General features: G+C 42.1%; 1 protein-coding gene across 1 annotated transcript in view; it reads left to right on the forward strand.

Annotated features, from left to right (window-relative positions):
• LRP5 (LDL receptor related protein 5) overlaps positions 1–24,809 on the forward strand; it is a 160,495-nt gene extending 135,686 nt beyond the window's left edge. The window contains exons 16-23 of the mRNA XM_074918436.1: positions 5,383–5,592; positions 7,816–7,941; positions 11,319–11,555; positions 14,725–14,835; positions 17,882–18,118; positions 20,899–21,038; positions 23,757–23,854; positions 24,441–24,809. Coding sequence (XP_074774537.1) covers positions 5,383–5,592; positions 7,816–7,941; positions 11,319–11,555; positions 14,725–14,835; positions 17,882–18,118; positions 20,899–21,038; positions 23,757–23,854; positions 24,441–24,702 — 1,421 coding nt within the window. The 3' untranslated portion in view covers positions 24,703–24,809. The remainder of the gene's footprint in view (positions 1–5,382; positions 5,593–7,815; positions 7,942–11,318; positions 11,556–14,724; positions 14,836–17,881; positions 18,119–20,898; positions 21,039–23,756; positions 23,855–24,440) is intronic.
• The last annotated feature ends 2,226 nt before the right edge of the window (positions 24,810–27,035 follow it).

The raw sequence follows: 27,035 nt of genomic DNA on the forward strand, positions 1-27,035 counted from the left end.
CAGTTGTGCCATATTTGTAAAATAAAGCATTACTCTATGTCCATAGCGATAGCACCACATGGAACTTAGAGAGCACTGTTCATCACTGACTTTTAAAAGCACTTGACAGTGCTGAAGAAGTGAAGAAATGGTCTCGCTCATCTGGTGAGCAGTACAGCACAGAGGATCCAATGGCCCTACTTTGACCTGTGATTTGTTCTCTCATCATCATCATCCATGTATCAAGAAATGAAACTCCTAAAAGAAGTGCAGAGAGAAGTGAACTAGTGTGAGGGTGAACTGTTCTAGTGATTGGCACCTGCCATAAAAGGCTGATTCTCCAGTTTTTGGTGGCTCTTCTCTTCTTGCCATGTAGTCACATCCTTCCTTTGTGTTATAGTGAGGCAATGAACTAAAACAGGAGAAAATTGTTTGCTTTTTTACAAGGACAGTTCACCTTTGAGCATCTAAAACTGACTCACGGTCAGGTTCGGGTCTTTTCTGTCAGAGAGGCAATAAAAACATGAAGCCAGAGCTGGGAGGTAAAGCAGCCAATGTTTTTCATCAGTTATCAAGATGGGTAGGGGAGTATTCTCAAACTGCCTGTGTAGCCGTAAAATGTCCAATCCATGATAGACATCAGAGAACCTACAGAAATTTGTAGGAGAAAGGAAGATAGGAGAGAGACAGAACTTGACCTATGAAACAACCCATGTTTGAGAAGGAAGGTTGGCAGAGTGGGAAACAGCACAAAATGCATCAGAGATACTGAGAGGGTTTTGTCTAGTGGTGAAAGGAGAAGTGCTGTAGGAGGAATCCAAAAGTAAAATAACAAGACAGAAGAGCTTCGTATCATGTAGGTATTGTGGCTGAAGTGGTATCCACAAACACAAGACAGAGAGAAGAGGCACCGAAGATGATTCTGTGGAAGTCATATGGTTTAGGGGAGGGGGGGTGTACATGGGAGAAGTTAGTGAACTGAAGAGGGACGACAGGATCATAACTAGTGCTACTGCTGATAAAAAAAGTAGCTTCCATGTAATAGGAAACCATATTACTTAATAAATCTGTAGCATCCAGTGGACCTGACTATGCCTAGGTCTTCTACTTGTATGTACTTAAGCATCCTTTTTTCCCCTTTGATTTAGCATGCACTCAGCTAGCAGATGGGGGTAGGCAGGGGGCAGGTGCTTCTTGCTTGTCGTGTTACAGGTCAGAAGATGGACTCTGTCCTTGCATAGTACAGCTTAAAATTCAGAGGAGTCTGCTTATTATTGGTTTAGATCTAAGTCTTCATTGAATAAGACCTGACAATAGGACTTGGTTAAACTGATATATGAATAAATCAACAGCTAGGCCGTCATGTGCTGGTAGTTGTATCCTGTGATTGCAGCTTCCTTTGTATGCATTCTTCCTTTTTGTGACATTAAAATTCCATGTAAGCATAAGTTTGCATACTGGATATATATTTTAATCCAATTCTTTGGAACCTTTTACTGGGAAAACTAAACTTTCTCTGGTTAATATTTAAACAAAGCTTTTAATGCATATTTATTTGATGGGGTCACAGCTAAAGAATCAAACCCTTATAGGTAAGATAAAAGCAGGAGAGAGCTACAGGGTTAAAATAAAACAATATTTATTGACTAGAGGATATGTATCATGTAGCCAGAAAACTATGGTTATATTGGATCCAGCTGAGCTCACTGTAATTTGATTCACAGAGCTGTTGATTTTTTAAAACAGTTCACAACATAATTTTATTTTAAAATATTTTGCAGTCTTGTACCACAACTTCAGAAGAAATCTGACAGCCAAAGTTAGGTTGGCTTGAATTAGTTCCTCTAAAAAGTATTTTCTGAGCAAAACACTCCAAAACGGGCATATATTAGCAAAAGGATTTTGGCATAAACTGAGGCTGCTGAGTAAATTGGACCAAAATTGTGTATAGCATCCTTCATGCCAGTTAGACTTGTCTAGAGAACCTTATGCCCTCATAGGCTTGGGGAGAAGACATGCTTATGGAAGTTCCTGAAGCCTGAACTACACTTGGATTAACAGCATCCTGCTAACTCATGGAGTAACCTCAGATGTCCAGTACTTGACTCTCAGAGAGGGATGAAAGCACTATAAACTGTCTTAACAGTTTTCTTTACAAGGTTCTTGAATTTTTCAGCTGGAGTTTTTGATGCTTTTTAGACATTCATAAACCATTTACAAATAACTTGTTTGCCACACCAGTCAATTAAATGTAGTGGTTTATATTATTGTTGAAGTAACTGGAAAAGCTATAAAATTGCTGTGGTGAAAAGTTGCTTTGTTTTCAATTAGACTTTAAATAGAGGAATTGTGTGTCCTTCCAGCTTAATGTTCTTTACATTTAACTATTGGTTTCCATCTTGAAAAGACTACACATCCCTTTCCTTCTGGTAATCAAAGTATTTAATTGCTATGGAAATACAACACTTCTTTATTTATAACATATTTTCTTTTTTTCTAACCGTATCTGTTGAAAATATCCTATTTATTCAGATGGAGTTTTTTATTTTGATCATTCTTCTAAACAACAATTGTAATGGTGTCACCCAGTGCTATAGGTGCCTTTTGCTGCTCCTTTTAAAATTATTTATTAATAATTTGGACTGTCATTTACTCAAGATCAAATCACCTTATCCAATGTTAGCTCCAGCAGTTTCCCAAATCATCAACGTTCAGCTTTTTGCAGATGAGGGAGAAAAAAGATGCTTGATGTATACCCCCCAAAACCATTAAATGTAGTCTGGTGTAGGCCTGGATTTTGGAGGCTGTTCAAACAGGCTAAGATTCTAGCAAGACTGCTAGCTTGCAAGTGTCACCTGACACCTCAAGTATTCGTGATTTCAGGATGCCTTCAGGATATCCTTCAGGAATCCAGCTTGCCTTTTATTTCTAAATGGATGAGCAATTTAGCACTTAAAAAATCATGAAGGCAGGAGTTTTCTTTATATCAAGTTGAAATGAGGCTTGCCTATTCTTGTGGTACCTTGAATACAACTGAAAATTGTGCTTTTGGGTCAAAATGTGAGGCTTAGAGTCTGGCAGAAGGAGAGTCATCTTTAAAAATCCAATGACATTGAAGGTCACAGAAGCGGAGGGTGCTCAGCACATTGCAGGGCAAATGAACAAAGCGCCCTGTGCTTTGTTCGCTGAGAACCTTCTTCTGTCAAAAGATTTCTTGGTATTTCTAAATTTGAAGACCTGTTTAGGAGAAGACAAAGAACGTCTCAGGAACTGCACTGCTGGAGAGTAGGACTAAGGGTCAGGTTTAGTGCCCATTTAGTGAAGTTAGTGTAGGTGCATCTATTCTGTTCTTTTACTCTTTACAAGAGTAAAATCTGGTGGTACCTTGGAAGTGTGTGCAATAACAGACATATCAGATTGCAACCAGGACTGTACTGTCACTTGTTCATGCATGTTTCTTCTGAAAATGGAATGAAACAGTAAGTCTTCCTCATCGATTTGGAAACAAAAGAAATTCAGGGCTAAAGAACTAAAATCCCAATTGCAAGTCCAAGAATTTCTGATCTACAGCTAAATTTGATTTGAATGCACTCTGTTTGTCATGACAGTCAAGCAGGAGTCATTGCAGGCGGTAGTTTTATGTGCAAAACTAATAGAATCTGTAATTGAAATAAATGTTACATTCTTATGCTTGGCTGAGCTCTACATAATTTATGCAGCAAACTGGTTGAATCCAGTACTCATAGCATTTTTATTATGTATCCAGATTGAATAATTTCACTTTGTGTAGACACTCAAAACTTATTTTTTAAATGCAAGCAGACAGAAGGTCTTCATTCCAAAATGAAATACTAGAGCAGAAGAAGCACTGTTATGATTTTGTTTTGATTCCTCATTTTTAAAATCAAATCTATCCAGTATACCTAGGCATACACAGCCTCAGAATGGTTTCTGTGAATTAACAGAATAATTTGCAATCTCTTGTTCACTCTAGACAAGCAGAACAAAAGCAACAATTAAATGCCACTAAGTGTAGGGCAGCACACAGTAGCAGACTGCAAGCAATTAAAGTTAAAAGCAGTCATAAATGCATTTTTACTTAACCTGATTTTTACACATTTCTGTAGAGCAGAAAACCTGAGCATTTCACAGTGTTTCTAAGAGCGTACTGATTTACTTGGAGCTTAAGTTTTCTGGTTGGTTATTGAAGAAAAAAGCGAAGGTGAAGAAAGAATTGAGGCTGTTAGAATATGAGCTTTTCTTCCATGATCATATCTCTGTAGTTGTGACATATGTCACAACTTCACATGTGAGTTTGTGTACTTGCCTCTTGCTTTGCATGATGGATGTTTTTTATTTGAGTAATGGCCGTGAAGCTAATTGGTTGCATTTCACTCTTGATTGTAGATTCCAACAAAGTGTGCTGCTCGGTATGGTAAAAATTTTGGCCAAAGAGCTGAGTCTGTATCGGTGACACAGGCTTTTAGGAACTGCACAGTTACAATTAACAGAGCATGTGGCCTCATTTTGAGTCCCCAAACCCCAATTTTAGGATGTAAAGTCTTAGGTTTGGGTACCAAAGCATCTTCTGAAGGGATAAAACCTGATTTCAGAGTTCAAAACCTCACTTTAATTTCCAAAGCCCCCTTTTTAGGGCCCAAAGCCCTATCCTTAAGGCCCAAGCCCTCCTTTTGATGGCCTGGAGGTCTCTTTTACAGCTCTAAGCCTCCATAATAGTGCCCAAAGCCCGATATCTGGGACCAAATCTTCATTTCTGGCATCCATAGAGGAACCATTCATCTCCTCTTCAGGTTCCAAAGCATCATCTCTAACATTTAGCCCATCATTTTCAGCACTCCTCCTTTGTAGAGTCCAAAGCGATGATTCTAGATCTGAAAGCCTAATTTTTGTGGCCCAAACCCTCACTTTTAGGGCAGAAAGCTTCTCTTTAGGGTCCATATTTTTATTGTCCAAAGCCTCATTTGCAGGGTCCAGAGCATCATTTTTGGTATCCAGACAGCTGTTTTTAGGGTCCAAGCCGCATCTTGAGTGCCCAAACCCTCATTTTGTGGGTCCAAGCCCTTCTTTTAGGGCTCAAAGCCACAGTTTTAGGGCGCTAAGCCTCATTTTTAGTGTCCAGAGCCTTATTTAGAGGGTCCAAATGACCAGGCAGTGTGTGCACGGACGAGCTGTGTTTTGTGTTGTACCTGCTTGCCCTCACAACCTGGCAGCTGGTTGCATTTGCCTGAGAGGAGGCTGAAAAAGCAGAGCCTTGGTCTGCATAGACAGATGAAGCCAATGACCTTAGAGCTAACTATTTTCAGGGTTTCGTTTGGGGTTTTTTTGAAAGAAATTAGTTAAAAGTCGACTGGTGTAAAACTCGTCTTTTTTTGTTGATCTCAGGTGCCAACCGTGTGACCCTGGAGGACTCCAACATCCTTCAGCCAATGGGACTCACAGTGCTGGGGAATCACTTGTATTGGATTGATCGTCAGCAGCAGATGATTGAGAGAGTGGAGAAAATGAATGGGTACAAAAGGACTAGAATTCAAGGCCGAATTGCTCACCTGACAGGCATTCATGCTGTGGAAGAGCTTGATATGGAAGAATTCTGTGAGTTTATTTCAATATATGATGTCTCTCACTCTTGGTCACTGTCTCTCAAAGTCCTCATCCAGTTGAATATGTTAATAGTGTTGCCCAGTGGGCTTCAAGTAAGCCATGGAGTGCTTTCAACTTGGCCAGTTGGGATCCTGGAAGAGGAGGAGAAACAAGTTCCTTGTTCCTGTCCGGAGGAGTATTTCTGCACAGCTAGAATATGTGATTTCATGTACTTAGTTACCTGCTTTGTACAAGCTCACGTGATACTGAATTCACTCAAAGCTACTTACAATTATGGTTGTTAATTTTTTAAGTACAACCAAATAATAAGACTTGGAAAAACCTTTACAAAGAAAGAAAAGGATTGTACTTGCCTTTTCTCCAGGGGTTTCAAAGCCTGTGTAAAGCATGACTGGTTTGACTCAGCACAATCAATGAGGTAAAAGCCTCCAGTGAGGGGGAGAGAATGGGCAGGAAGCTCCTACAGTGAGTTACTGTGGATGTGGAATTTCTCTCCCGTCAGAGGGGAAGCCGTTTTAGGTGCTCCCTTCTGGAAGGGGTCACTTGTGCAGGGTCTTCTTTTTCTGGATTGGTGGTCCGAGATCCTCTGGGCTGAGGGAGAGTGCGGAAACCTCTTGAAGAAACCACTTCAAAATGACAACCTACAGCTCTTCCTGCTTAATAGTAGGAATATGAAAGAGAATATAAAAGCACAAATGAGATGTGGGAAACAGGGAGCTAATGACAGTGGCCTCTTTAAACTTTGTTGCCTGTGATGAGTTGTCTTATCTAGGGAGGGTTCATTTGTGTATAATGCTTTCATTTTCAGAAGAAATTATTCCACTTTGCAACCCTCTGTGCCATGTACGTTAGGTTCCATGAGAGCTGAAAGTATTTTCAAACTTGGCAATGTGGGTAGGCCATTACAAATAAGGTAGTGTAAGTATTTACACTGTAGTAGATTCTCTGTGCTAATCCTCACCCAGACATTCTTTTTTCTTTCACAATAACCAGTATTTCTTCTTCTGTGCCATTTCTCGTATTTTTAATGTATTTCAAAGGTACTACTGAATGATTCAAAAAGTTTTTTCTCTAATTCTCAGCACGTAAAAAAACCCCCACTTTATATGCCGTGTGGTTTTAAAAATGTTTAATTTTTATGGCAAGAGATCTGTTTCTTCTAAGTCACACTGAAAGGAATCACCTTCTGCAGCTGAAAACTGCCCCGTATAGGTGACTTCTGTTACAACAGGGGAGTAAAAATACATCTGAACATGTGTGCATGCCCACACAATATGCATGCATGCAGTTTTTCTGCTAACAACCCATGCATCAAACAGTAGTGTCTCCAACACTGTATTAATTCAATGAATATGTTAAAGGTTGCTGAGAAGCCTGGACAGATGGAAAAGGACTTTGACACCGAACTTAAGATATCTATACCATTTCCTCCCTGTGGAAATCTTGGTTCTTACTGGTAGTAAAGAATGCATTGTTCATCAGCATCACAAGTAACACAGGCTGCAGCCTGCAAATTGCTCCAGCAGATGCTTGAATAAGTAGTCAGGAGACCAGGTCTCTTTGTTGGGCTGGAGTCCTCAGAAAGTGACTTCACTTCTCTGTGCCTGTTTCTTACGCACCTAATGTTCATTTAGAGTGATTCTATGAGGAGCTCTCAGATACTGAGATACTGGGTAACTGATTTGGGAACACAACCATGGAGCTTCCTATCTTTAAAAAAAAAAAATTAAAAATCAACTGTGTGTGCTTATATTGCAGTTTTCTGAGTAACGTGAAAGTGGAGGGCCTAGATATTAAGAGCTCTTTAAGATAAAGGAGAATTCCTGAGGGTTTTGGGGGCTGGCATCCTGCAGTGACATATGTTAATTCTTGATGCCTAGCTATCCTAGAAATGTAGGTGGGATGTCTAGGTACGCTGTAAGTGTGACCTTTTCTCTCCTTCCTCTTCACCTGAGTTCCCAAATTCTTTTTAGAAGTCCTTTAAACGTCTCCATATCACTGTGACTGGGAGAAATGTAGTCCTCAGGAAGCAGTAAGTCAGCTTTTGCTGCTGATTCCTGAAAAATCCTGCTTGTGTCTTCCTGTTAATTTGTAGTGAAATCTTGGTTACTTCAACAGAAGTGTTTTGCAGGTGATTTTGTGAGTTTTCCCTAGCTAGGAGTAGTTATGATTTCTTTTATGCTGTCTAATATTCTTTTCTGTGTGTTTCTCCAGCTGTGCATCCGTGCTCCCGGGACAATGGTGGGTGTTCACACATCTGCATTGCCAAAGGAGATGGGACTCCAAGATGTTCATGCCCCGAGCATCTTGTACTTCTACAGAATCTCTTGACGTGTGGAGGTGAGTTATATTTAATAGAACTGCACAGCAAAAAAGATGGGGATTGAGGTTTCATTCCAGTCCCAAATGTGGATGTACTCACAGTGCTTTCCTACACATGGTGTGTTGCATCATTTGTTAAATTGACCTTTGGTTCTTCTACAAGCTGTTTTCTGCTTCAGTTTTTGGACGTATGTGACTTTTCACTGTGAGCAGAATATTCTTGTTTGACCTTAAAATACTTTCATCTTCTACTGAGATTTTTTAATTGTATGATGTGACAGGTCTGTGCTTTAAACAAATTCTTATAGGATGATGTTGTGTCAACCTGTGATGACCTGGCAGCAGAAATTGTGCATTCCCACAGTGTCATACTTCAGTCTTTCAAATGAATTTGGCCTCTTAACATGAAACACTGCACTCTCTAGTTACGAAATGTAGGCCAAAAGCTCCACTGCAGTCCTTTTTAATTAAGGTAACTCTCGTCTTTCCACATGATAGACTTTTCCATTCGACTTCCCTTTCACAATCGCAGGATTTTTGAAAATTGTTACATTACACTTGAAAAGGAGATTAAAAACAAAACAAAAAAAAAATTGTTTATTTTTGGGAGGCATCATATCTTAAATGGTTTGGCTCTCTTGGTTCTCTTGACTTCTTTTTATGTATTCGTTTTGCTGTGAATTTCATTTTCTGGCTGAACTCTGACCTCCCACGGGACAGTCATTTCCATTATAAACTGTTTTCTTTCCCATGACCACAACATGTTATGTGGTTTTAAAGTAGTGGTGGTTACATCTGCAGGGAGGGGCAAAAAATCAATCTACTTACATTTCTTGCTGTACTGGTGTTGCACAACATGGCCAACAAGAGTCTTACATCCCACTTCTTTGTTATCTTCAGCTATAAATCTAAAAATTAAGGGGCCTCCATTTCAGTGTCTGGGGTTTTTATTCTAATTCTCCACTAAGGCTGCAGAATTTTAACCTATCTTGTCTGCTGTAGTAGCAGCCAATAGCCAGTATTTCAGAATAGATTATTAGCTGTTTTGGCTGGAGAGCTTTTGTCCATGTACCCTTGACAAGTTTTTAAATGCAAGCTTGTGCCTGCCAAGAGCAACCGTAATGCAATATGAAATGTTGCACATTAAACATTAAACAGCACACTCATATCAAACTTACATTCAAGAATTATCTTAATGTGAGTATCTGGCATCTTTTTCTTACCTACAGCCGTCAGGTCACTGGCTACATTTGTAATTCTCATACTGCTACACCAAATAATCATAAATCAGAAACTTAAAATCGTAAAATTTTCAAAAATGAAATGCATTTGGATTTTTATTTGCATTTTGTTTTTCAAGCTCTTGGTTATACTTGAGTCTCATTCTTGAACATTTGCCCCTAATGAAGGAAGGACAGCAGCACTTTAAAAATGGTTTGCATGTAATTGCGTAGCTCTAGGATCTGTAACACCACCCTCAGGAGAAAAATATTCATACAGAAGTCTTGTCATTGCTTACAGCTGAGAAGGTTCCCTTATGCTGTGTTCTTTGTGAAGTCCATTCCTGAGCCTGAAGGTGCTCGCTGGGTTTCCAGAGGAGGGCTACCATCCAGTGTCAGAGCTTGCTCAGTGTTGCTGTCATAGACAGGGGATGACATGCTACTCTGTTAATCCAAGTGGTAAAGCATCTACTTAGAGCATTAGCTCTAGCATTAGCAGCTGTGGGGAGTAGTGACTGCCTCTGCTAACTGATCTAATCATGTCACAGGGGTTTGACCCAGTAACTTTTGAAATGATTGGAAATACATCTATTTGCTGCAGTGGCCCCTCATTTTGAACGTAACTAATTGCTACTGTCAACAACTGAAGGAACTTACACGTTGACTGTTTCTTTCATTGATACTAATGGTGAAAAAGTGTGTGCTAATCTGTTGTATGTAAGAAACAGGAGCATTTTTTACCACAGATTCATGACCCAGATTGTCTTTTGACACTCTGAAGAAAGCAACTGCAAATCCCTTATTAGAGCGTCATTGTTGCATCTCTACATGTTGTTGTAGTTGCTGCTTAATGCTATCAGTGTGTGATTGCAGCCTGACCAACAGTATGGATGCGGAATGGATTTGGGCTAGGATTCTGGGGGCTGTGAAGACTCAAATTTGAAGGGAGTCCCAGCTTTCTTAGGTCCAGCAAACATAAAAATGTCTGTGTGCAAGGTCCAGTGTTCTGTCTCTGACCATGGTGAAAGAATGTAAGATCAGGGCAGGCCAACAGCTCCTCATGCTGCTCTGAACCTCCACTGACCTGCAGCCCGGAGACTTTCCAGCAAGGGGACTTAGATTAATGTTTAACAGGCCTTTACAGATTATTTTTCCTCCATTCATGTTTTTCAGTTCATATCTGACTCAGCGTTGTGGTTTAAGCCCAGAGGGCAGCTGAGCATCAGGGACCGCTGGCTCCCTGCTCCCCTCTGGGGGATGGGGAGGAGACAGTACAACAGAAGGCTTGGGAACTGAGACAGAGACAGGAGGGGCTCACTCAACAGTTAATGGTCATGAGCAAAAGACAGACTCGATTTTGGAAAAAAAACATCAATTTAATTTGACTACCACCACCAGCAGCAATTTACCAATAAATCAGAGTAGGACAGCGAGAAATGCAACCACATTTTAAAAACACCTTCCTCCACCCCTTCCTTCTTCCCAGGCGCAGCTTTGCTCCCAATTTCTCTCCCTCCCTCCTCCCCCCCAGCAGCACAGGGGGGCAGGGATGGGGGTTGTGGTCTGTTCGTCACACATTGTGTCTGCCTCTCCTTCCTCCTCAGGGGGACTCCTCGTGCTCTTTGAGCTGGGGGAGCATCAAGAAGCTTCTCAGAGCAGCCACCCCTGTAGCCCCCTCCCCTGCTACCAGAACCCCACCACACACTCGGAAATTTGTTTGTGGAGAAACCACTGTTAAAACAGAGAAACAGATATTGCGCAAGCAAATGTTTTAATGTTTTAGGTGTATCTGTTGCCAATTAACCCAACGTCCCAGGTTTTATGAAGAATTGTTCCAGGTTAATATAATTGCAAGGCTTAAAGTTGTGTAGAATGTGGTTGGCAATCAGAACTTGAGCGTTTATTTGAATTTATGTGTATGGCAGTGTCTTCCAAAAGGTGGCTCTTAGAGCCAAAGAAAGTATTTGTAGTTCTTGTCCTTAGTTCAGCGCTTGCCTGCTAGAGCAAGCTTCTTCACTCAGCATGCTTCCAGTTTTTGTTAGGAAGTTGGCAAAATTTCATTCCCTATGCAAAATCATGTTTTCCTCTTTGTTGGAGTCTTAGTATTGTCACGGAAGAACTCCAGTCCAAGAATAAAATGGAAAACACAAGGTGATTTGTTTCCTCTTTCTCCAGAACCTCCAACTTGTTCCCCAGACCAGTTTACCTGTGCGACTGGAGAGATTGACTGCATCCCCATGGCGTGGCGGTGTGATGGATTTCCCGAGTGTGATGACCAGAGTGATGAAGATAGTTGTCCCATATGCTCTGCATCACAGTTTCAGTGTGAGAAGGGACAGTGTATCGATGCACACTTGCGGTGTAATGGAGAAATTGACTGCCAAGATAAATCTGATGAAGCAGATTGTGATAGTAAGATTATTTTTCCTGAACTCATTAGTCTAACATAAGCATCCATGTGGGATTCTAGCTGTTCTTAATATATATTGATACATATATGATTTTTAGTTTTGCATGGGGAAAAACAGCCTTAACTATAAGCCTAACTAAGCTATCCACTGATTCTGTTTTTCTTTCTCTCTTCCTTATTTTGATGCTCAAATTAAACTTCTCTGCATAAATTTCTGACCATGTAACTATAGATATGAGGGAGGTTGAGGGGAGTGTCTTTAATCCACATTCAGAATGAAAACAGGAAAAAAACTGGCAGAACTTACCACATGCTTTTTTTTTTTTTTTTTCCTGCATAATTATTACCATTTTGGCTTGCACTGTTTCCACGGTGTCCCCTTGGCCTTCACACAGGGCTCACTACAAGGTGCCATGGGAAGGAAGAGATGAACTTAATCTTGTGGCTGAACTGGCTGTTCTGAGAGTTCACTCTTTGCAAGCTGATGCTTATAGTCCTGGATGTACCTTTCTGTGAGAAAACTGTGGAATGACGTCCAAGGAGCTCCTGCTGCTGCAGGTGCTTTGTATGCAGTCAGCCATAGGATCTGGGTCCAAGAGAAAAGAATGGATGGGTGCATTTGCATCATCCTTTGGCTGATGGGAAAACTTGCATATTCTGTGTCTAGTATCAAGGCACAGCTAAAACAAACACTTGACTGTGAGCTGGCACTATGGCTTCTTAGAGCTGTAGAAAATTTCAGGAGCCTTTCAGTAGCATGGTTCCTGCCCTGTGAAGCCTCAGGACTCTTGGCTCTACTCATTCAGTGGCTAACCATTGCCATAGGGCCAGCAGGGTAGATTTTTTTGTGGACGTTTCCATGAGCAATTTTGTGGATTTGCAGCGTCTTCTGTAACTCTGAGACTGGACACCAGCACACCAGTACCTTCTTTGCAGACAAGAAGAAGATCAGCCACGTCCAAGTTCCTGCCTTTCTTGTGAGAGTTTGTACTTACTACCTCTACTGCTTCATCAAGAGGCTCTGCTTTGTCCACTGTGGATCCCATATGCAGTGTAACAGTGCCATTACCCACACACAGAGTCAAAGGGGAATGTGCATTTGGTCATCTCCCTGTGAAATGATGGGCACTGCTAAGCAAACTTAATGCCAGTGTTCCTGGCATTGTATAAACTTTGGACGTCTGACTTGCCCTACACAGACCCTTTGGGGGCACAGATGAGCCTTACCATCTGTTCTAGAATAGTTGAAGCATCAAATATTCAGGGGTTGTATGCCCAATCCTCTGCAAGCACTTGGGCCACCCAAGACTAGACTTTTGTCTAGGATGCTGTCTGACACTTCCCAAGGAGGGCTATGAGCATACTCTGTTCAGGGTTAGACTGAGGGAGATGTGGCAAACGTGGTCTCTGTAGTCCTCAGGAATCTTTACAGGCCAAGGCCTGAGTGGGTTCCTAGGAAAAATAAAACAGATAGGCCTTTCTCATCCCTTAGCATGTATTAGCCTATAACCCACTGTGCTTGGGGAAGGGAAGGTGGCATATGGTACATTCTTGTTCTTTATTAGGGCGGTGAGGCTAACTGGGCTTAGCAAGTAGTTCTTCTATAGTAGAAGTTCTTCTATAGCAGAAAAGTTAACAGAACTTTTCTATTATACCTCATGTGTCAGAGGAATTGTCTTCTGGTCAGAGCAGTGATAATCACTGCCTCTCCATAGGTCTGACTTCAGTGCCTTGGTTCTATCAGAAGCCATTCTCCCATCCCCTGGTTTCCCAAGGCGTGTTTTTGGAGAGTTGAATCTGAAGCCATTGGCACAGGGATTGCAGACTGTGACTGGAAGTGGCCAAAGAAATGTCCACAGATATGTTCGTGGTTCTTGTCCCACATCTTTAAGACTCTGGCTTTTATCTTCTTGAATTTATTGTGACACTGCTAGCTGATGCTCTCATACCCAGTGGAGGTCACAAGGTTAACAGGCTGTTGATAGAGCAGCTAGATTACCATGGCACTGAAGAAACTTCATCTCTACAACACAGGTTCAGTGCTCCAAGCTGTCCATTGCTGAATCAAGAAGAAACAAGGAATCCAGCAAGGCAAGACAGCAGTAGAAGATACAGCACCTAAGAAGAGAAAGGATATTAAGGCAGAATCTTGATGGAAGACAGAGGAGCAGCAGACAGTTGCAAGAATAAGTCAAGGGCCGGTAGTCACTGGCAAATAGGAAGGTGCACACAAAACTTGGCCCTACTCATAGTGCAAGAACCTAAATGGTGTGATGGGAGCTCTAGATGTTTTTAGAGCCTTCTGTCAACATGTGTGTGTTTTGTGTGCACTGTAGGACCTTGTAGAGCTGCATCCAACGTACTGGGGGCATAACAGTCCAAACCAGGAGCTGACGCGTTTGGAGTTTCCAGCTAAGTTTTTTTCTCCATGGATAATTTAGTTCTCTTACGTGAGAACTGCTCTGCAAACTGTGCCACAACAAAATAAGTATGGCTGTTCAAGAGGTCTACTTCACAACACCATCAGTGCTGTGATCCAGAACATGAATGTTGATCCCCTCTGCCAGAAGAACCTTTCTTCTTTTTGCATTGAATAACCTATACCATGAACCTTCCAGGACTGCTGGTTACTAGCCCTCATAAGACGGTCTCTTTACTGATCATTTAATATGCTTTGACTTGATGGAGATTCCAGAGTTAATTGACGGGTCCTTTCTGCTGAAACAGAAAATAAGAAATTTAACAGTTATTTAGCAAGGTTTTATTATACAGGGCTACATAAAATAGTATAGACTATGTAAAGTTTTGTAATGTTACTACATTTTGTTAACATGTCAGGTGACCAGCTATACTCTGTTAGTTATTGTAAGAGATTCTTGCTGATTTGATCCCAGTTTTGGCCCTACAGGACTGATTTGACAAAGGATGAGGTGTTACTGGGATCAGAATTTTACTTTAGCATCACTGAGTAGGATGTATAACAACAAGATGGAAGAATCGGAGAAATGCAGACTTGTGTTTTACCCACAGCAGCAAAGCATGTGTTCTAGTGCCTACCTGGTCGTCATACAGAATGTACTGTGGCTTCGTGTCTCACTTCTTTTGGTTTTCTTAAGAGGCTCAAATGCTCCCATGCAAGTAGTACTTAATCTTTTCTTTCTTTCTGTGCAGCAATCTGTCTCACCAATCAGTTCCGATGTGCAAGTGGCCAGTGCATCCTCCTGAAGCAACAGTGTGACTCCTTTCCGGATTGCATTGATGGTTCTGATGAGCTGCTGTGTGGTGAGATGTCTTTCCTTGAGATTCAAGCATCCTGCATCCCTATGCAGAGCCCCAGCCTATGCACAGTAATATTCTTTCAGGGAAGCCCAGTGAATCTTGGCCAGATACTCTCATAGTTGTATTTGGCTGCTGAATATAGTCATACTCTTCCACTGGTCTGTGCAGCAAGAGTGTGAGCTTGCAGCACTGTGTAGCAGGTCTGTAATGCTGTTATTCCAGGTAATGCAGGAACAGCAGTAGTGAAGATAAACTGAAAGCCCAGTGTTCTTCAATCTAGTTCTAAAATGCTGTACGAGAGATAAAATGCTGCCTTGTTTGGATGGACCTTCAGATCTGTACCTGGGGGGACCTGATTCTGCTGTGCTCAGTACCTTGGGACTTGCAGAGCTGCTGCTAAGCTTGGGGTGGCTTTTAAAAATGCACAGCCCTATCCTCTGTAATTATACGGTCAAGCTAGAGGCTAATTATGTGGAGAAACCAAGTTGGGTGGGAGTGTTGATCTGCTCGAGGGTAGGGAGGCTGCAGAGAGACCTGGACAGGCTGGAGCCATGGGCTGAGGCCAACTGGGGGAGTTTCACTGAGGGCAAATGCCGGGGGCTGCCCTTGGGCCACAACAACCCCCAGCAGCGCTACAGGCTTGGGGAGGAGTGGCTGGAGAGCTGCCGGTCAGAGAGGGACCTGGGGGGTGATAATGAGCCAGCAGCGTGCCCAGGGGGCCAAGAAGGCCGATGGCATCCTGGCTTGTGTCAGCACCGGCGGGGCCAGCGGGGCCAGGGAAGGGAACTGAGCCCTGGGCTCGGCACTGGGGAGGCCGCCCCTCGCTGAGTGGGTTCAGCTTTGGGCCCCTCACCCCAAAAAGGCCATTGAATGACTCGAGCGTGGCCAGAGAAGGGCAACGGAGCTGGGGCAGGGTCTGGAGCACAGGTCTGCTGGGGAGTGGCTGGGGGAACTGGGGGGTTTAGTCTGGAGAAGAGGAGGCTGAGGGGAGACCTCCTGGCCCTCTGCAGCTCCCTGCCAGGAGGGTGCAGAGAGGGGGGATGAGTCTCTGGAGCCAAGGCCCCAGCGCCAGGCCCCGAGGGAATGGCCTCAAGCTGCCCAGGGCAGGGTCAGGCTGGCTCTGAGGAAGGATTTCTGTGCAGAAGGGGCTGTTGGGCGTTGGAATGGGCTGCCCAGGGCAGGGGGGGAGTCCCCGGGATCCCTGGAGGGGTTGAAGAGTCGGGCTGAGCCAGCGCTGAGGGATCTGGGGGAGTTGGGAACGGTCAGGGTGAGGTTCATGGTTGGACTGGAGGAGCTTCAAGGGCTTTTCCAACCCAGATGATTCTGTGATTCTGTGAACTAGCATTCAGTGAGCAAGCGTCCACAGGAGACCACAAGTTGGTCTCTTAAAGTGCAGGTAGGAAAAAAATATAAGGAGAGACCTTGATTTTTCTGGGCATACTGTTACTTTGAATTCTCGTGGCAGTAGATACATGCAAGTTACAGGCATGCTAAAAGAATGGCAACAAAAACTGTTCAGCCCTCCTGTTGGAAATTTCAGACAGAACATGCTTCTCATGCTTCTTCTGTTTATCTGTCAGGTCTCACCCAGTTCCCCTAATTACCTGAATAATGTAACGCCACTCTTTTTTCCCTTTCTTTAGTTTATTTTCTTTGTGCGCTTAGCAAACTTCTGTGCTGCCAAGTTAGTGCAGCTGTTTCCTGTTTGCACTTAGGGTCCAATCCTGCAATTAGGTCTTAACTTATTTAAATGTGTCTTTATGTAGACATAAGACTGTCTCCTCTGGAGTCTCTTTGTGGAACAGAGCATTCTGTGGTTTCTTGCTTGACTGAGGGGAAGAACTCAAGTAGGGAATAAAAATGATTGCTACTTTCTAGATAAGGTTCTTACATTTAAAACAAGCTAGATTTAACCAAAACAAGAGTTGTGTGTTTTAAAGTAGCTACTTTGGGAATATATTTAATTTTGGCTTTGCTTTTTCTGGTATCATATCTGAACTATTTGAAAGTTAGGGCCTTAGCTGACAGAAAAGATGGCATGCACACAATAGGTGTGAAAAGTAGATAAAGACTCTAAGACAGATTTCTGATGCTGAGCTGTTAAGAGTTTATTGGTACATCTTTGTATTTCATTTATCTTCCTTCTCATATTTCAGTTGTTTCCCATTCCCTTCCATTGAAACCAGAACCACTGGAGAAAAATTCTGTGAAGGCTTGAATCTTACACGAGCCATTTCATTTCTTTAAAACTTCACTAAGGGGGGGAGGGGTCTATAGTGTGATCTAAACATGTAAAATTAATTGGCTTTGGCCAAGTTTATACATAGAGGTGTCAGGTTTATTTGGCAAGAATTTTGAAAGTAATCAGGTGGAGATACACACAGCTCATCTCAAATACTGCAGCGCTTTTTATTACTTAACATTGGGCTATATAGGGGAAAAGAAATAAGAAGTAGAAAGTATTTGAGATCTGTATTGTGGTTTCCTTCCAATTTGTAAGGATTTTTTTTTAGAAAGCAAGTAATATTTTAGGAAGGAAAAGTATTCTATCTTAAGGCCTATATTAGCTAGGAGGACATCCACGGCTTTATACATATGGTAGCTTCCCTGCTGGTAAATGTTTTAATTTTTTAACATTATTGATAGCCCAGATGGCTTTTGAGAGAGCAGATTCCTTTCTGATTAAGGACTTCATGTTTATAAGTGTCCTATATCCTTAACTGGTAGACTTTGTGGGGGGAAGAAAAAGAAACTTCCTAGGCTGCTGTTACATCAAGACAATAAGTGATCCTGTTACGAGATTAATTGCTAGACAGAAAGAACAGTACCTTGCTAATACTGCTTTATATATGTGGAGGGGAAGAGGAGGCATGAAGTCTTGTGCATTGAATCAGAATATGTGGAGTTATAGATGCCTGAGTCTGCTGCAGGTACTTTAAAAGACACTGTGTGAATGTCTGCGAGCTGAGTGATTTGCTGCACGAGCAAATATATATATATTGCCCCATGTTTAATGACCTCCTTAATTTTTTTTCTCCTCTCTTTCCAGAAAAAACAAAGCCAGCCTCAGATGAGTCACAGCCACACAGTAGTGCCATCGGTCCTGTCATTGGTATAATACTGTCACTTTTTGTCATGGGAGGAATGTACTTTGTGTGCCAGCGAGTGGTGTGTCAGCGCTATGCTGGGCCCAACAGTCCTTTTCCACATGAGTATGTCAGTGGCACCCCTCACGTCCCTCTTAATTTTATTGCTCCAGGAAGTTCTCAGCATGGCACTTTTACTGGTAAGGATGGTAAGGACCCTGCATCTAATCAGATTGTTTGGATTTGGAGTGCTAGACACAGAGTTTTCAAAGAGCAGAAATCATGTTGATCTGCTCGGTGGTTTTGGTATAAATCTGTCATTTGGACCGGATACGGAAAAACTATTAGATGCATTTCATTAGGCATCTTGCCAGATTTTCAAATGCAGTTTTAATGCTAGGCTACATCTGCACATCTTTCTGACAGAAAATCTACAGTATTTTGCCAGTGAAAGCATCCTCTTTAAGTAGTTCATTCTAGTGGATGTAATAAAGCCTGAGTTTTGCACTGTACTTCTTACCTAAAACCTGCAAAATTCTGTGAAGAGTTGTGAACCACGTGCAGTATTGGAAACAGAATGAATGTGCCATTCAGCCTTCTAGCGATAGCTCTGTGGAGTTGCTCTTTGTGTCTTGTACTCAGATGTCCTTGTGTCTGTCCTGTCCATCAGAGGTCTTCACACAGTTTTGTCCTGTCTGCTCAGGGTGGGTAAGTTACTCCACAGTGGAAAGAAGCAGAGGAAAGAAGTGAAGAAGCTTAGTTTACTCTAATACAGAAAAGCAGCAGATAAACCTCCCTCCCCAGAGTTACAAGAGCAAATAGTCTGGAGAATTAGTTTGGAGAAGAGGAGGCTGAGGGGAGACCTCCTGGCCCTCTGCAGCTCCCTGCCAGGAGGGTGCAGAGAGGGGGGATGAGTCTCTGGAGCCAAGGCCCCAGCGCCAGGCCCCGAGGGAATGGCCTCAAGCTGCCCAGGGCAGGGTCAGGCTGGCTCTGAGGAAGGATTTCTGTGCAGAAGGGGCTGTTGGGCGTTGGAATGGGCTGCCCAGGGCAGGGGGGAGTCCCCGGGATCCCTGGAGGGGTTGAAGAGTCGGGCTGACCCAGCGCTGAGGGATCTGGGGCAGTTGGGAACGGTCAGGGTGAGGGTCATGGTGGCACTGGAGGAGCTTCAAGGGCTTTTCCAACCTAGACAGTTCAGTAACTGTGGAAGAACACAAGCAGTCTGGGTGTGGTTTTATAGCCTGGCTGCTCATTGCCTGAAGTATAATGAAAACATTCCCCTTTGGTTTAGCCCATCTCTGAGACAGCTTTCCTGTTTGATTTTGGACAAAGTATTTATTCTCTCCGTGTCTCAGTTCTTCATCTGTAAAACAGCAAAGCTTCTCTACCTCGCCAAGGACTCAAACCACCCATTCAGAGAACTCCGTGCAGTTACGGTGCTGAAGGACTTGAAGTATACATGAAAGCTCAGGATATTCAGTTAATAGATAAGAACCCAGAAACCTCATAGAGACATCAAAGTAAACACTGAAATGGTGTGCCTTAAGTTATTTTACAAATATAAAATATACTTTTCATAGAGGAAATAGCAAATTCTTAACTACAAAGCCCTGAGAAGAAAGAATATCTCTTCGTATTGCTCAGGAAGCTGGAAAGTAAATGTTCTCCTGTAAAGCTACCAGACAGGGCCAGAATACAAGAAATCCGTACTTCAGAGCACTTGGAGTCTGCTTTCCATGTCTGCTGAAAATCAGAGAGATCATAAAGACAAATCAAAAGATGTGGTACTTAATATGAAGATACTAAAGAAGTTTTTGAGATGTGATAATTATTGTTTTCCTCTAGCCATGGCTTTGAGGATAGCCAGAGACAACTTAGGTTTAGCCTTTCTCACACTTTAATGACTGTGGTCAGCTGTTCCTTCTTAAATTATGGTTTTATGGTTATCAACAGGTTTTTGTGGTAGGAAATAAAATTTTCGAATGAAATCATTGCAGGTGAAATCTTTGCAGTGGTTCTTTAAAGTGAAATTCACACTAAAGCTTTTTAATTAAAGAAAGTATCAGTGGTTTTCATCAGTACCTCTGTAGGTGCTAAACTAAGCTGTCATTCTGATTCTCATTTGTATTGTTATTTTTTTCTAATCCATATTGCCATGACAAGTTACAACAGCTGAAAATATTAGCATTGGTGTTAATTCTGAAGAAAATACATAGGGTCCTAATACCATGGCGTTTCCAAAAAAGATAGTCATGAATCGTGATCACAAATAGAGTCACTCTGCTTGTAATACATACTGCCTCCATCTGAAAAATTGCTGAAAAGTTCCCCAAACTAAACTCTTCCGTTAACACTGAATAGTCTGACAGGAAGAAGCTGAAAATCTGATTTAAGAAAGTCTGATTTAAGTGGATATTGGAGTAACACACGTTGGAGAATGTTGTCTTCCCTTTTCCTGTCACCCAGGTTTCCTTTCTTTTGCCTCTGATGATTTTCAGTTTATGCAGTAATTTTTTTTTCAATAAAAATAGTTTTTTTTTTTTTTGTTTTTGTTCATGTACTTGCAATTGAACTTCTTTGGATGGGAATTAAAACTTTGGAGGTCTGGCTTGTTTTTCTTGGGCAGTGTATAAGGCTTTTTTTGCAAATGCCTGAGTTTGTTTAATTGGAAAATTTCTTAGTTAATGATTTGGGTGAAAAGTTTGGATCAACATTCAGTGAAGATTCCTTTCTCAGCGGAGTGTGAGCAGCAGGTTGTGAGTAGTTCAGTGACACAGTGAGAGAGTAGGTGGTCTAGGGGTGAGATGTTTTCTTTACAAAATATGTTGTTCCTTGTAATCCTGAAGTTTTGACATAAAACACGGTTCCCAAAATGACAACCAGTAGGGTTGCACAGGTTTGCCAACCTGTGGACTTGTTTTCTCTTTTGCACTGGTAGATACAGTTGTGGGTTACCTGACCTTGTTTTCCTCTCTAACTGCAGGCATCTCTTGTGGAAAGTCCATGATCAGCTCCATGAGTCTCATGGGAGGAAGCAGTGGTGCCCCCTTATATGACAGAAACCATGTCACTGGAGCCTCTTCAAGCAGCTCATCCAGCACTAAAGCCACTTTCTACCCACAGGTATGTCTTGAGTATACACCTTGAGTTAGCTATTTCCCAGTTCGGAAGAAAAGGACGATGCAAATTTGTGCTACTAAATAGAGTGTTAATAGTTGTTCTTGGGTGTTACTGTTTATGATATACAGGCCCAGTCCAACACCCACTGAACTTCACAGAAGGGCTTTGTTGAAGTCCATCAGGATTACACCATGCTATATGGTGTCCAAAATGTTCTGCTATTAGAGTGATACTCAGCTGGGTTGTTCCTGGGCACTTCTGTTCTTCTGTCTTGACTCCCTTGGAGGTGCCACCTCCTTTGCTCTTTGTACACTCTGATGTCAGTTGCCCAGTGACATTTTGCACTGCGTAATGCTGCAGGCACACATGGAATGAAAAGACAAACAAGACATGGCAGGACTGGAATGCAGACGCGTAAGAAATAAGCTTGTCTTGATGTTTAGATAAAGTGTTGATTGTTGATTCAGAAAACCAAGCACATGCACTGGGACAAAACACTGGTACCAGCAGAGGTTACACTGGGGTTTTTTCAGCTGTAATTTAGTTCCATTTCTGGCTTTTAACTGTTGGAAGTGACAGAATTTTAGTCCCCACATCAGTTTTCATGAATTCAAAGATGCATAGTGTGAATAGAAATGATTCTTGAAGAATATGTAGGAGAAACATACTCTTATGTTACTGTTTGCCAGCATTTTGTTATATGACAGTTTTTTTCCTTCCTGCTTAAGAGCAATCTTCTGTTCACACAAGCTTGCCGAATCAATCTGCTAGCTATTGAGGTGATTTTTTTTCAGTAGTATTTGTTCGGGAGCCCACATACTGTCTGGGTATATGTGCGTTTGTGTTTACATGTAAACTGTTATGCTATGTATGGGCATTTTGATAGTGTTTTGACCAGTGGCAGATGTGCTCTCTCTCCCCTTTAAGAAGGAGAAAGATGGAAAAGAGAGGCTTGTGAGCTCATCTATTGACAAGGTAATATTGATTCTCAAAGAAGCCATCAGGAAGTCAGAGCTAGCAGATGTTTGGAACTCAAAAAACAGAACAGAAAAAACTTAGCTGAATTTGTACTAAAAACCCCTTACTTAAATAAATCTGGAAAGAAGCCCAAGAGCTGACCTGCCTGTGCCATTCTGTGGAATCTGTTGGCCAAAAGATCAACTCTTCTGTTGAACTTCTGGCCTAACCAATTTGTCCATTACTGAGCATTCTTCTTCCACACTTTCCACCCCGGGCTACATCAGCCAGAGCCTGCAGGGATATCAGCCTCTCCTTCAGGAAGGACATGCTGGATTCTTAGAAGGAAGCTGTTGCAAGGGCTTTGTTACATTAAAGTTACTGCTTAATTCAAATACTTTAATCAGTTCTACCTGGTAGCTGATTACCCAGCTTTAGGTTAATAATAAAAAGGAGAGATATGAGCATCTAGTTGTCTTGACTTCTTTGTTTTGTTTAACACATCTTAGTGGTACTGAGAGATGGTCCAGAGACTAGAAGAAATTGATGTCAGTGGTGTTATGCCAGTTTATATGCCCAAGAACCTGGCCACGGGCTTCCTGGCTGACACTCTGTTTGCTGTGTTTAATCTGAATGTGAAGTGGTGTTGGTGCAGCTCAGGGTGCTGGTGGGAGAGAATCCAGAAGTAGCTTCTCCAAGGAAGAGGATTTGTGGAAGATACTCCTGGGGCAATTACTCCTCATTCCCCACGGCTGGCAGGGGAGGAGGGTATTCAAGCTTGTCTCCTCTCACATGAATCTAGATGCAGGGCTCGTCAGTGTTAGTAAGGAGGAGCTCATCTCAGTGGCCAGGAATCATTTGCTGCACAGTGAAGCCCAAAACAATGTTCTCCACTCCAGTGATTCTACAGTATTATTGTGAGAGAGGAGCAGGGGCAGAGGAAGGAGGCTGTCGTGGTCACTGTGGCAGGCCGTGGCTTGGCAGAATGCCCAGGACAGGCTGTGTACAAGATGCTCACATTGATGAGGCCCAGCCATCAAACAGCAATGCTGTAATTTTCCACATTGGAAGGGGTGAAGCGCCCTCCTTGTTCTTAGGGCAGTGTCCTGCTGGCCCTATCAGGGGTTCTGCTTCCTGCTAGGGGAAGAATCCTGAAGGATTCTGAAACACAACTGTTTTCCTAGTGCGAGGGTTACCAGCAACCATGTATGTGCACACACAGGCTAGGACAGGCTGTAACTATTTTTAGCCTTGGGCTCTTTGCATTGTGAACTGTGCCAAAATCATATGTTTACAGAACGGCAGTAAAAAGGAAGTATTCAGGGAAGGATGGAGTTGTAGTAAAGGAACTTGGCCTTCTGACCCTGCTGTTGCTGGGGGTATGTTTAGGGGCTGGGACTGGAACAGACTTTATTTCCCATTAGCATCCGCTGAGGATGATACCAGTTCTTACGTCCGAGGGAGTGCACTGAGATTCATCAAAACTGGGTCTAATTTCCAGCTTCTCTAGCCTTCCAGTGTAATAATAGATGTGGCAAGGAAGAAAATTCCCTGTACTGTGAGAACTTTGAAGGCCTGCAGTGTACCTAAGCCCAGAGTAAAGTCTCATAATGAAGTTCTGTGATCTTTAAAAATGCATTAACTCACCCAAGCATCAAGGAGAGGAAACCAAAATAAGGATGAAGGCATAGATAATATTTTCAAAATAAGAAAAGGTGTAAAATTAAACCAAACTTTCTCACTGCTTTTTCCTGTTCTTCCTAGATCTTGAACCCACCTCCTTCCCCAGCTACCGATCGCTCCCTGTATAATGCAGAGATGTTTTACTCCTCAAACATTCCTTCAACCACGAGATCTTACAGGTACAGTTCAGATAAAAAGGTTTGATAAATCTTCTATTGGTCTGCCCTTTAGTTTTGGATCTTAAGCAAAATATTCTTGTTCAGACTTTACCTTGTTTAAAAATCCTGTCCCCCTTTAATAAATGACCATTCAAATGGAGGCTATGCCAGTTCTAATGTTAAACATTGGCTTTGTGTTCTTATTTTGACACCACAGGGTTTACACCTTTCAGTACAGTGTTGCTGAGTAATAATGCAACGTACACGTTATATTGCTGTGTAACAGTCACTTAGCATCCTGTGTAGAGAAGGTTGGTGCTTTCTGCTCAGTTACTCAAGCTTATCTTCAAGCTCTTTGATGAGTCAGCCTTTTTGTTAGTGACTGGGCTAAATGGCCATCGTGGTCTCCTCTGGTTGGCCAGGGGCTGCAGTACTTGTTGGGTTCCTCTGAAAACCTTCATCAGGGCTCACATAGTGTTAATGAGCAGGTGTCTTGACTGAGGACACAGAGCTGTTTGTTTTGAATCTCTTTCTTTCTTGCTCTCTCTATTTTTCTCCAGATTGCAACTAATGCACGTGCTTTTGTTTTGTTTTGTTTGTTTTGCAGGCCATACCTTATACGAGGGATAGCTCCACCCACAACCCCATGCAGCACAGATGTTTGTGACAGTGACTATACTACTAGTCGATGGAAGGCCAACAAATACTATATAGATTTAAATTCAGACTCAGACCCTTATCCCCCTCCGCCCACACCTCGCAGTCAGTACATGTCGGCAGAAGAAAGTTGTCCTCCGTCTCCTGCCACGGAACGAAGCTATTTTCACCTCTATCCCCCTCCACCCTCTCCTTGTACAGACTCCTCATGACCTCAACAGAAGGAACTTTTCCTGTAAATATTTTAAAATATGAACAGATTTTAAATATATATTTTATGATTTAAAAATAAATCGGGGTGGGAATTAAAAAAAGAAATGTGAATAAAAACGGGTGGGAGGGGTGGGGCTGTGAAAAATTGTACAGAGGAAGAATATTTATAAAATTGATTTTTTTAACTTAATTTCCATTCTTTTGTGCCATATTTGCCTTTTTGAAGTCATGAAAATGACTCAATCTCCAAAGGATTTGGGGAGGGAATGTCGAGCCTTTTTGAATTTTTAAGTCGCCTTTTTACATGCAAAGTGTATGTAATTCTTTTTAATAATGTGAGACAAAGCAAAGTGGCTTGTGGGAGGAGGAGTCTAAAGAAAGATGTAAGTTTATTCACAGAGAAGAAAAACACATTTAAAATTGTCGGTATCTCATCCCTTCACCACCACTGGGAGAAAACATGCAAAGATCACAACCCCTCAGATGCTCCTGTCTGCAAGAGAGCTGAGCACTTCCCAGCTGAGACCTGGATTTCAAACCTCCTTCTCCATTTGCTTAGCACTGAACTGGAAGAACCCTTCTCCTGGCCAAGCCTTCCAGCTTAACTAGGCCCACAGGCATCCTGCCCTACCTCATCGCAGTGCCACTCTGCACATGGCCAATTCTGGAACTGAGTCAGGCTAAAAAAGATAACCAGACCTAAAAAACTTGGTTTAGCTTCAATCAGTTCCTCACTTGACTGGGTGAATAGTAGTGAAAGCAGTTGTATTGACCTGTGGATGAGAGCAAGTGGCAAGTTTAAAGTGATATTTAAGCTAAGAGAAATACCTGACAAACTGCAGATTGGTCACGCTCACCATTTTAATTGTGATGAAACCAAGCTCCTTCTTCCTTCCTTGTGAGGCTTTGATGACTGTCTGGGAAGAGGCTGTGATAGTCAGCTGCTTCTCTAAATATGGTGCTAGTTCTCTTTTTCCCAAAAGTTCAGTAATTCACTGTGCCAGGTCTCTGAGGTGTTCATCTGTGTTGACTTGATCAGAGAATTGCTTCATCTCTAATGTTAATTTTCCAAAGTGGAACGATACAGTCACTTGTATTCATTTAAATGAAGAAAGTTTTTTTCATTTTTAGCCAGTGTTTGTAGAAAATGGTATCTGCATAGCTCAAAACAAAAACATCTGCTACTCAAACAGTTTAGTCACATCTCATAAAATTTGCCACAAAATTAGTTCAGGTTTAGAAATAGACAGGAAAAGCATGGTGGAGGAAGCAGAGGAGACAAATACTTCTTTCTCATTGTTGAAATAAAAACTTCCATACAAACTGCTGTAACCTAAGGACGTCATGATCAGCAAAGTGCTCATGTTCCCAGCTCCTACCATAAAAACCCCTTGGGAATCGGGGGCTCGGGTCAGTCCTTCTCAAAATACAGAAGATACATTTTTGCTTTGATTGCTCTCTTGCTGTAACAAAAGGGACTGGGTATTGTATGGCACTTTATAAATTCAGCTCTGGTGATGATAATGTGGGTGCCTGCTTGGGACATCTGAGGGAAGTTCTGAATATGCAGACTCGCACCTGTTTCTGCAGCTGCTGAATAACAGATGCGTTGGGCCTTTAACAGCCTTAATATTGTTGGCAACAGTGAAAACTTCCTTCTTGTTTGAACTTAAATTGTACTTGCTTTTGGGTCTTTTTAGCAAGTTATTTGAGAGCACATCAGAGGAACCCTACAACTCCAGGACAGAGGTCTTTGTTGTGGTTGGTGGCAGAGGGGCTGGGACACGGTGTTCTGATCCAGGATGTGTTTTCAGATTTATTAGTCCAGATCTGCTCTTCCTATCTACCTTGTTCAAGGATAGGATTTATGCTGTCGCTAGTGTGTTGCTAAAACTCAAAGTAGCTTTTACTACCTTCACATCTGAATTTTCACTTGAGAGATGGACCACAAGGAAAATGCCCCCCATTTTTCATGGAAAAAAATACAGAATTGAAGAATACAACACTGGAAATTAAGGATGGCTTCTCCCCCCATCCCCTATCAACATCAGTAATTCTGTAGTGTGGCAAGAGGGACAAGGTCATAGTTTGTTACTCTGAGAGTGACTTAGCAGATCTCTGAACGAGTGTTAATGATTTGGTGAAACAAAACAATTCTCATGTGATTGTGTTTCAGTGAACTAAATTGGGAATATAGATCCACAGGATATTTTCTGTACCACATTGACCATATAAAGGAGCACTTGTTCTGCATTACAGCAGTTGGTAATCCAATTTCATATCGTACGTAATTTTGTGCATGATAACTATTCACCATTTATAATGAATTCAT

The sequence above is a fragment of the Athene noctua genome, chromosome 14, assembly GCF_965140245.1.
Source record: "Athene noctua chromosome 14, bAthNoc1.hap1.1, whole genome shotgun sequence".
Taxonomy (NCBI): domain Eukaryota; kingdom Metazoa; phylum Chordata; class Aves; order Strigiformes; family Strigidae; genus Athene; species Athene noctua.